The sequence below is a fragment of the Rhincodon typus genome, chromosome 7, assembly GCF_021869965.1.
Source record: "Rhincodon typus isolate 14 chromosome 7, sRhiTyp1.1, whole genome shotgun sequence".
Taxonomy (NCBI): Eukaryota; Metazoa; Chordata; class Chondrichthyes; order Orectolobiformes; family Rhincodontidae; genus Rhincodon; species Rhincodon typus.
In genome coordinates, this window is record NC_063338.1 from 98606307 (window position 1) to 98617564 (window position 11258).

Below are 11258 nucleotides of genomic sequence, written 5' to 3' on the forward strand. Positions count from 1 at the left end.
TTTTATTGAAATAACACAGGATCTGGCCAAAATAGACTGGGAACAGCTAGTTGAGGGTAAATCCAAAGCAGAACCATGGGAAGCATTCAGAATGGAATCAGCAAAAGTGAAGACCCAACTTTTTCAAATTAAGGAGCAACAAGCCCAGAGAACCCTGAATATCCCAGAGTATTCAGAACTGGATAAGAAGGAAAAGACCATAGGTGCAGACTTGGCAATTTGGCCAATCATGTCCATTCCACCATGCAATCATAGCTGATAGATTTCTCAACCCCTTTCTCCTGCCTTCCCTCCATAACCTTTAAACCCTTTACAAATCAAGAATCTATCTATCTCTGTCTTAAAGGCACTCAACTGCTCCTCATATTGATAAATTCTTCATTCCCAGGATCATTCTTGTCAACCTCCTCTGCAACCACTCAAATGCCAGCACATCCATCCTTTGATACGGGAACGTAAAGTGCTGTCAATATTCCAAATGCAGTCTGATTAGTCTTAGAAATGCATCCCTGCTCTTGTATTCTAGCGCTCTTGAAATGATTACAAACATTGCATTTTCTTTTATTTATTCGCACAATGAGGGCATTGCTGGCTCGGCTGGCATTCCTTGCCCAGAAGGCAGTTTAAGAGTCAGTCATATTGCTGTGGGTCTGGAGTCACATATAGGCCAGACCAGGTAAGGATGACAGCTTGCTTCCCTAAACGTCATTACTGAACCAGCTGGCATTTTCCAACATTAATAACATATTCGTCATCATCAGAGTCTTAATTTCAGATTTTTCTTCATTGGATTCAAATTCCACCATCTATTGTGGCAGGATTTGAACCCAGATCTCCAGATTACCCGGGTGTCTGGGTTAGTAGTCTAGTGATAATACCACTAGGCCATTGCTTCCCCCACATTTCCCTTCCTAACTGTTAATTGAACCTTTGTGTTAATGTTAAAATTCTGAACTAGGATTCTGCTTCAGATTTCCAAACCTGTTTCCCATTTAGAAAATAGTCTACGCCTCTATTCTTCCTACCAAGTGCCAAAAGCCTCTATTCTTCCTACCAAAGGGATGGCAGCTGATGACGAGTGAAGTTCCTCAGTGGTCAGTGTTTAGACCACAACTATTATTACGTTACACATTAACGATCTGGATGAAAGAACCGAGAGCTTTGCTGCTAACTTTGCAGATGACACAACAATAGGTGACGAGACAGGTAGTGTTGAGGAAGTAGGGAGGCTGCAGAAGAACTTGAACAGGCTGGGAAAGTGGGCAAAGAAGTGGTAGGTGGAATGTAAGTGGGGAAGTGAGGCATGTGATGGAATACTCCCCAGTTGCCTGATGGGTGCAGTTCCAACAATGCGCAAAAAGCTTGATATCATCCAGGACGAAGTAGCCTGCTCGATTGGCACTACATCCACGAGCATCCACTCCCTCCACCATCAACGCTCAATAGCAGTAGTGTGTACTATCTACAAGATGCACTGCAGAAATTCACCAAAGATCCTTATACAGCATCTTTCAAATCTATGACCACTGCCATCTAGAAGGACACGGGCAGCAAACAAATGAGAACACCACCACTTGCAGGTTTCCCTCCAAGGCACTCGGCATCCAAACTTGGAAATATGTCATCGTTCTTTCGGTGCCGCTGGGTCGGATCCTAGAACTCCATCCTGAAGAGCGTTGTGGGTGTCCTGACACATTATGGATAGCAGTGGTTCGAGAAGGCAGCTGACCGCCACCTTCTCAATGGCCATCTTAAGGATGGGCAATACTGGCCCAGACTGTGATGTGCACATGCCATGAGTGAATTCTAAAAATTTGTCTTGTCCTTTCCCTAACTGTGGAACACAGCAGATAATTGCCGTAACATTTCTGTGTTGGCTAATAGAATTTATTCATTTTGAGATCTGTCTGCCTCTTCTTCCACTTAATCTTATTACCTCTTCACCACCGTTAGCTCCAGACTGACTTAGTCCTCCTTGTCCTCTCTCCCTGCAATTATACCTTTTCAGCATGTTTGTGACAAAACCAATCTTCTTACGACTATCAGGAGTATTTATCAGATAAGTCACTTCACTAACTCTCTGAACTACTTCATGCAGAAATTCACCAAAGATCCTCAGACAGCACCTTCCAAACCCACGATCACTTCCATCAAGAAGGACAAGGGCAGCCAATACATGAGAACACCACTGACTACAAGTTACCTCTAAGCCACTCTACATCTTGACTTGGAAATATATTGCCGTTCCTTCATTGTTGCTGGATCAAAATCCTGGAATTCCCTCCCTCAGGACATTGTGGGTCAACTTACAGCAGGAGGACTGCAGCAGTTCAAGAAGGCAGCTCACCACCACCTTCTCAAGGGCAAGTAAAGACGGGCAATAAATGCTGGGCCCAGCCAGTGATGCCCACATCCCACAAATGAATAAATAAAAAAAGTGGACCACTGAAATTCGCTTTCAAAGGTTCACCTTGTAAAGACAACTATACCAATACTTTACCTCCTACTTAGAACACACTCATTGCTGAATGTTTGTCTGCCCGTTTTTTACATTTCACATGTGAAACTTTCATATGCTCTTATGCTCTAGATCAGTTTAAATGGGCTAAACCCAGTAGATTAATTTGGGTAAAAAAAAACCAAAAGAACTGCAGGTGCTTGATATCAGGAACAAAAACAGAAGTTGCTGGAAAAGCTCAGCAGGTCTGGCAGCATCTATGAAGAAAAAAATCAGAGTTAACATTTCGGTTCTGGTGACCCTTCCTCAAAACTTGCTCAGATTAATTTGGGTAATAGCTGATGGCAAATAATAAGAAATCTATTCCTTTATCACAGTCCTGTGGACATTTGTGACAGTTTGCCTTATTCATTATTTTGAGAGTCTGATGGGATCTCTCCAAAGTTCCCTTTGTTGAAGGATGATACGTACTTGACGTAAATTGTTTTGTACTGAACTGATAATGATTTCCTCAAAAACATTAGACCTAAAGTTAGAACCCAGATCAGACTACAACTCAATTGGTAGTTCATAACTAGTTTAAAAAAAGACTTCTCCACCTTAACTCCAGCTGTAATGGTCATTTAAGTAATAGCTTCTGGGAATTGGGTTGTCATGTTCATAATTGTAAGGATATCCTGATATCCTGCTTTCATTTTTGGTAGTGATCATACACAATCCGCTAACACTCTTCAGAAACTGCTATAGGTATCAAAGGAGCTGGTCTGATTGCATGTTGAGATTTTCCAACTACCTGGCGTATGTAACACTATACAGAAGTTCTGTTTCTGCATTCTTATGTAACGTCTGGATAGCACGCAAAACTATACTTTTCACTGTAACTCAGTAAGTGACCATAATAAATCAAATCAAATCAAGGCTGTAACGTCCATCAGCCAGTTACTCCCAAACTCTGCTCACACTAGACTGTCTCCAGAATGAGACAGGATCTGAGCAACAACAGAAGCGAGATATAGGTGCATTTGTAGTTAATAGGAGCCAGTGATGCACTGGGATCTGCTCCTGCTTGAATGGGGTGAGGATGCTTTTTTTTATTATTTTTGCATGGGATATAGTGGCACTGGCAAAGCCAGCTTTATTGTCCATTCCTAATTGCCCCTTGACCTGAGTGGCTTGATATTGGCCATTTCAGAGAGCAGTTAAGAGTTTACCATATTACTAGACCAGATAAGGACTGCAGATTTCGCTCCCCTCAATGGAAGTTAGTGAATCAGATGGGTTTTTATAGCCATCAACATGATTGTGATTAGACAAGCTTTTAATTCCATTTTTTATTGAATTCAAGTTTCACCATCTGCCATGGTGGGACTCAAATCCATGTCTCCATATGTTAGCCTGGGATTCTGAATTACTAGTTGAGTGACATTACCACTACACTACCACCTCCCACTTGAAAACGTTTATCGTGTGTTAATTCAGAACATAGTGTACAGCATTAGATGTACTTTAAATAATCTGGACTGTGATAAGAATTTCACCAGAACCGAATTTAAGAATGTCAGGCAGGCTTGCCTGAAGCTACTATATTCACACACAGGACCCTATTCAGTGCAGTTAAAGTAGTCTTTGCCCACATAGCACCTTCCGTGAGAAAGGGTTATGGAGACTGCCAATTTCTGCTGCAAGCGCCATAGCATCAACCTGATCAATTAGAGTCTGCCTGCCTGCTGTGAGCTTAATCATCTAACTGCCATTGACAGTTAACAGTTCCTTATTGCAACTCTTAAGTCAACCTCAGTCCAACCATTAGAATTCTCTTCTCGTGCTGTATAAATTGGTGTTCCTTTTTGAAGTTTGGTTTCTTGCATCCGAGTCCTAATGCGTGTAAGATAGAATATTTTTATATTCTTTCATGAGATGTAGGGAATACTGACAAGACCCATTTCTAACTGCCCTTAAGCAGGTGGTGGTGAGCTGGAATCTAACCGCTACACTGTGTGTGCACCAAGTACATCCACAATGGAGGGAGTTTTAGGATTTTATCCCAACAACAACAAAGAAACGGTGATATATTTCCATGTCAGAATCGTGAGTGACTTGAAGGAGAACTTGCAGGTGGTGCCTATGTATCTGCAGCCCTTGTCCTTCTGGATGGTGATGGTGATGGGTTTGGAAGGTGCTGTCTAAGGAATCTTGGTCTTTAAGGAATTGCAGCAGTGCCTCTTGTAGATGCATCTCAGTGATGAAGGGAGTGAGTGTTAAAGATAATGAATCTGGTTCCAGTTAAGTGACTGCTTTGTGTTGGGTGGTGTCTAGCTTTTTCACTGTTGTTGAAGCTGCACTCATCTAGGCAACTGGAGAATATTCCATCATACTCCTGACAAGTGCCTTGTATATTGCAGACAGGCTTTTGGGTAGTCAGGAAGTGAGTTACTTACCACAGAATTCCCAGCCTCCGACCTGCTCTTGTATCCAGGATTTATATTGGCTAGTCCAGTTCATTTTCTGATCAATGCTAGTTTCCATTGATAGTGGGTGATTCACTGATGGTAATAACATTGGATGTCAAAGGGATGTAGTTAGATTCTGTTGGATGTGGTGAATACATGACACAAATGTTGCCTACGCCACTGATCAGACCAAGTCTGGACAATGTCCAGGTCTTGCATTTGGATATGGACTGCTTCAGTATTTGAGGAGTCCTGATTGGTGCTGACATTGTGCAGTCATCAGTGACCATCCCCACTTCTGACTTAATGATGGAGGGAAGGTCATTGATGAAGCGGTTGAGGATAATTGGGTCCTGAGGAACTCCTGCAGAGATGTCTTGAGCTGAGATAATCGACTTCCAACAAGCAAAGCTATCTTCCTACTTGCCAGGTATGACTCCAGTCAGCAGAGTTTCTCCAATTCCCATTGAAACCAGTTATGCCAGGGCTCCTTGTTGCCACATTCAATCAAATGGTGCCTTGAAATTATGGACAGTTTTGGAGGGAGTGTATTCATCGGTGAATATTTACGCTTCTGACCTTACGATCAATGGAGGCCATTGATTAAAGAAAAACAGCTGGAGATGGTTGGGCCTCCAACACTATCCTGAGGAACCTGAACAGAAATGTCCTGGAGCTGAGATGACTGACCTCCAACAACCACAACCACCTTTCTGTGTGCCAGGTATGACTCTAACCAGCAGAGAGATTACCCTCTGATTGGTTTATACTGCAGTTTTGTTGGAGCCCCTTGATGCCAAGGGCTGTCAGTCTTATCTTACTCTGGAATTCAGCTCTTTTTTCCATGTTTAAACCAAGCTGTAATGAGGTCAGGAGCTGAATGTCCCTGATGGAACACAAACTGGGCATCACTGAGCAGGTTATTGCTGAGTAGGTACTGCTTAATAGCATTGTTGATGACACCATCCATCGCTTTACTGATGATCGAGAGTAGGCTGATGAGAAAGTAATTGGTCATTGGTTTTGACCTGCTTTTTGTGCACAGGACATACTTGGGCAATTTTCCACATTGTCAGATAGATACCAGTGTTGTAACTGTACTGGAACAGCTTGGTTAGGGAAGTGGCAAGTTCTTGTCCACAAGTCTTTAGTATTATTGCTGGAATGTTGTCACGGCCCATAGTCTTTGCAGTATCTGGTGCATCCAGCTGTTTTTTGATATCATGTGGAGTGAATTGAATTGACTGAAGACTGGTATCTGCAGTGCTGGGGACCACTGGAGGAGGCCGAGATGGATCCTCTGATTGCCACTTTTAGCTGAAGATTGCTGCGAATGCTTCAACCTTATTTTTTGCACTAATGTGCGGGGTTCTTCCATCATTGAAGGTGGGGATATTTGTAGAGTTTCCTCCTCCAGAGAGTTGTTTAATCATTCACCACAGTTGGACTGCAGAGCTAAGATCTGATCTGTTGGTTATGGGATCATTTAATTCTGTTGGAGAAGACGTTTGGAGTAGTGAGGTCAGGAAAGGGTTGAGGTTTGTGTTTGAGGGGATCAGGTTGGGAATTTTAGTGGTGAGGTCAGGGTAAAGTATTTGGGAGTGAGGTGGGGATGAAGTAGGCAGAAAGGGTTTGAGGTCAGGAGGGAGAGGTGTACAAAGAAAAAGAACAAAGAAAATTACAGCACAGAAACAGGCCCTTCGGCTCTCCAAGCCTGTACCGACATGCTGCCCGTCACAACTAAATACCCACTACCCTTCCGGGGACCGTATCCCTCTATTCCCATCCTATTCATATATTTGTCAAGGCGCCCTTTAAAAGTCACTACAGTATCTGCTTCCACTACCCACCCGGCAGTGAGCTCCAGGCATTCACCACCCTCTGTGTCAAAAACCTGCCTTGTACATCACCTTTAAACCTTGCCCCTCGCACCTTAAACCCATGGCCCCTGGTAACTGACTCTTCCACCCTGGGAAAAAGCTTCTGACTGTCCAGTCTGTCCATGCCCTTCATAATCTTGTAGACCTCTATCAGGTCCCCCCTCAACCTCCATCGTTCCAGTGAGAACAACTCAAGTTTCTCCAACCTCTCCTTGGAGCTAATGTCCACTATACCAGGCAACATCCTAGTAAATCTTTTTTTGTACCCTCTCCAAAGCCACCACATCCTTCTGGCAGTGTGGTGACCAGAACTGAACACAATATTCTAAATGTAGCCTAACTAAGGTTCTATAAAGCTGCAACATTACCTGCCAATTTTTAAACTCAATGCCCCAGCTGATGAAGGCAAGCATGCCATATGCCTTGTTAACTACCTTCTCCACCTGCGTTGCCACTTTCAATGACCTGTGTACCTGTGCACTCAGACCCCTCTGCATATCAGTACTCTTAAGGGACAAAAACAAAGTTGCTGGAAAAGCTCAGCGGGCCTGGCAGTATCTGTGAAGAAGAAAACAGAGTTAACTTTTCGGGTCCGGTGACCCTTCCTCAGAACTGGGTTAGTACTGACCAGTACTCTTAAGGGTTCTGCCATTTGCTGTATATTTTCCATCTAGATTAGACTTTCCAAAATGTAGGCAAAGTTGGGGAGTAAATATAGAAACTAGGAACAGGAGGGACTCATTCTGCTGCCCCTGTGTTTTTGACTGAAGCACTGAGTGTGAGAGTTTCTCTGTCATAGGTTGATGTCAGGACAACTGCTCTGGCTTTGGCAATCACCGACTCTGAGCTGTCAGATGAAGAGGCTTCCATTCTGGAAAGTGGAGGATTCTCGATGTCCCGGGGAGCAACTCCACAACTCACAGATGTGTCAGAAGGTAAATCAAGCCTCTGCAATGTGCTTGTATCTTCACAGAATCCCTTACTACAGAATGAGGCTGTTCAGCCCATCATGCCTCTGCTGTGAAAAATCAGTCCCATTCATTGTTTTCCCTTGCTCCTTCCCATTGATATTGTAAATGCCCTCCCCTTCATATCTATCCCATCACTTGCAAGGGTTACAACTGAATCCATTTCATGTCTTTCAAAACATTTCTCATTTCATCCCACATTCTTGGGAGAGAAATGTTTTCCAGGCTATTGTAAAGAGCGAGGAGTGAGGGTCTAATGTATGGCTCCTTCAGAAAGCCAGCACACAGATGAATGACCTTGTGTGCAGTAAGATTTTGTCATTACCCTCCTTTGATTTCAGATCTGGATCAGCAGAGCCTGCATAGCGAACCAGAAGAAGCTTTTGCGAAAGACCTGCCGGAGTTTCCCTCGGTAGAGGACTTATCTGGCGATGGAAGCCCCTCTCAGATTTCGACAGGGCTATCGCCAGAGACCTGTAGCACTCAGGACTCTCAATCCTTCATTCAGACACTGAGCTCCCCTCTGCACTTTGTAAATACACATTTTAATGGGAATGGGACAACTATGAACACACCACAGACTGGCCAAGCCTCTGTTCTAAGCTTGAGTCTCGAGGCCTTCACTGAGGAGATTGTAACGTCAGCAATTACTACAGTGGTTCAGAATACTCTGTGCGCCCTGATTTCTAACCCGCTGACAGGAAACCAGTCTGAGAGCTCAGAATTCCTTTCTACCGAATCACAGCAGGCCCTCTCCCGGGCAGGATCGATGGAATTGGACCTGAGAGAAGTAGAATCTCATGACGAAGTGGATGATTTTGAGGTGCTGGACCAGGGGGAGTTGGATCAGATGGACACAGAGCTTGGTCTAAATGAACAGCTGCAGCAGGTGCATAAAGGACAGAGTACATCGCAGGTCACAGAAGCTGAGCTGCTAAGGGAGAGCTAGTGGCAGCAGCTAGCCTGTGGATTACTGGGTTACTTAGAAAGACCTGATATGACCCTTATTGTGTGGCATTGCACTTCCCCCAATTCCTACCTAGTCCCTCAATATGTGTTGTACTGCCATCTGCCGAACCCTTTTCCTTAGTGCACAGTGATGCTGCATCTCAGTCCCTGGTCCAAACAGCCCCTGTTCAATGGGTAGGCAATCCTACATATGCCCGTCTTCATTACATGAGCAACAATGTTAACGTAGTACTAAGAACATTAAAATTATTAACTAGATTTTCTTCAACTTATTAATGCTTTGCCTGATGTGGTACTGAACACCACACAGTCTGAAAGACCCAGAATGCATCTCCAGCATGTGCTGAATGAACCGATCTAACTCAATGTGGCATTGACCCATATGCACGTGTTTGCTGATCCCATCTAGTGTGGCAGTGGGAGTTGTAACTGATCTCAGCTGCCCTGGTTAAGAAAGTGATGACATCTCTGCAATGCGCAGAGAGTGCAAAAGAAGACTTGCACCCCTATAGCACCTTTTATGGTCTGAAGATGACCAAAGAACATTTACAGGCAGTGAAGCACTTCTGAAATGTGGTCACTGTTGTAATGTGGGAAATGTGGCAACCAATTTATAAAGAAGATCCCACATCAGGAATGTACTAGTGCCCAGGGTTGTGTTTTAGTGATGGTGGTCAAGGGTTGAGTATTGGGTCACAACACTGGGAAGACCTCGCCTAATTTTCAGAAGAATACTGTAGGATCTTTTACATCCAGTTATGAGAACAGATCTGAAAGATGGCGCCTCTAAAATGCAGCTCACCCAGTGTAGGTGCTAATGTGAAACTGCTTACAGGTGTCTTCAAGATATTGACAATTCTGAGATGTAATGCCCAAAATTGTGCAAAATTCGCCAATGATCTGTAAAGGTGTATCATGACTTCCTTATTCATTTGTTTAGCACTCGTGTTTACAAAGCTGCATCTCCGATACATTTTCTTCAACTTTCTTATTTCCTGTCACTTTTAAAGATTTGCGAGTATTTTCCCCAGGTCTCTTTTGGCTTACACCCTATCAAAATGGAGCCATTTAGATTTTACTACGTTTCCATGTTTCCAAACTCCATTACGTCACACTCAATGTATTAACTATGTATGCCATGTATCTGCCCATTTCACCATTCTGCACATCTTTCAGAAATCTCTTGTCCTGCTCTCTGTTTACTACATTGCAAACTTTTATACCATTCACAGACTAACACTGCACATTCTACATGCAAGTCCAGGCCATTTGTATTTAATATTCTAACAGCAATTACGAAAGGTAGCCAAAGTCAAATCTCAAACTTCCTTTGATCAGCGACCAGTGGTTCACAATCTCTGGAGTAGCAGGTAAGGGACATTCTGATTGGAACAGAGAAATGGGGTCATACAGATGGATCCTCTTTGTTCAAATGGAGAGAGGAATAAGCAGAATTTACAGGTTAGTTAGTTTAAGGTCAGTGACAAAATTCTTAAAGAAAAAAATCTGGAAAAATATTGGTTAATAAATAAGATGTATTTAACATTGTTGAAGGTGGTGTTGATTGAGGTTTTAACAGAAGTAGCCGAGTGGTTGGTGATTAGCAGAGAAGTTGAGATTTAAATGTATGGATTTCAAAATGCAAAGAGACTGATACCGGGAAGCAGTTTTGGAGCAGGGCTTGAGGTATGGTTGTGTCTGCAAAACCAGCTCAAGACTAATTGATAGAGGCTGAGTTTTAGGCAGGAACCCCACCAGAAAAACTCACGGCCGAGATGCAGTTTAACACTTTTTCTACCTCGCCTACCTCCATTAAAGCCTGTGTCTTACACCAAATTTTTGGTCATTGGAGCTCATCGTTCCTTTTGTGGCTCTGACTCTCTTAACTTTGTTTCATGATGCTCTTGGGAAGCACCTTAGGACATTTCAACACGTAAAGGTGTTATGTAAATATAAGTTGCAGTTGTCAAGTTTGTGGGGGTTTTCAAAACATGGCTCTGTGATCAGTGTCAGAGATGGGCCATTGGGTCAAATGATTCTGGAGATGGGTTTTATAACAATGAATTTCTCCTCCAGGTTGCAAAAGCACCTTGACATGGAAAGAGCAACAGCTGAGACTGGGGCCTATTTTTTCCCAACCAACCTGTTTAGCAATGTTATTGTACCTCTCTGGAGCAAGTGGGACTTGAACTCAGGCCTTCTTAACTCAGGGTAGGGTCACTACCACTGCACCACAAGAGGGCCCCAGCTAAGACTGGGATGTGCCCAGCTACTAATTAAAATTATAATCATAGTCCAATTGGAAGATCGGAGCCATCTTAAAAGAATTTGACAATGTAATCAATGCATAACAGCAATAAAGATAAAATATTGTGGATGCTGGAAAACTGAAACAAACACAGAGAAAGCTGGAGAAACTCAGCAGGTCTGGCAGCACCTGTGGATAGAGAAACTGAGTTTATGTTTCAAGTCCAGTATGACTTCTCCAGAATTGACACTTAAGAATAAATTGCTTGCCAGCTGTCATTAAACA

The 11258-nt window shown here is 43.2% G+C and overlaps 1 protein-coding gene across 2 annotated transcripts; it reads left to right on the forward strand.

The window, feature by feature from the left end:
- Nucleotides 1–4063: 4063 nt before the first annotated feature.
- On the forward strand, nt 4064–10561 carry LOC109925055 (reticulophagy regulator 2-like). Of its 2 annotated transcripts, none has more exons than XM_020525033.2 (3): nt 4064–4740; nt 7588–7723; nt 8098–10561. In XM_020525033.2, exons 1-3 carry the CDS (start codon nt 4726–4728, stop codon nt 8703–8705), a joined length of 759 nt encoding a protein of 252 aa, XP_020380622.2. In that variant the 5' UTR covers nt 4064–4725; the 3' UTR covers nt 8706–10561. The 2 variants fall into 2 exon arrangements, with proteins under 2 accessions (XP_020380622.2, XP_048455533.1); XM_048599576.1 differs by having other exon boundaries at nt 4686–4709.
- Nucleotides 10562–11258: the final 697 nt, after the last annotated feature.

Excerpts from the sequence above, each read along its gene's own strand:
- LOC109925055 (XM_020525033.2), top strand. Across the intron at positions 7,724-8,097 it reads ACTCACAGATGTGTCAGAAG|ATCTGGATCAGCAGAGCCTG; the intron begins GTAAATCAAGCC and ends CTTTGATTTCAG.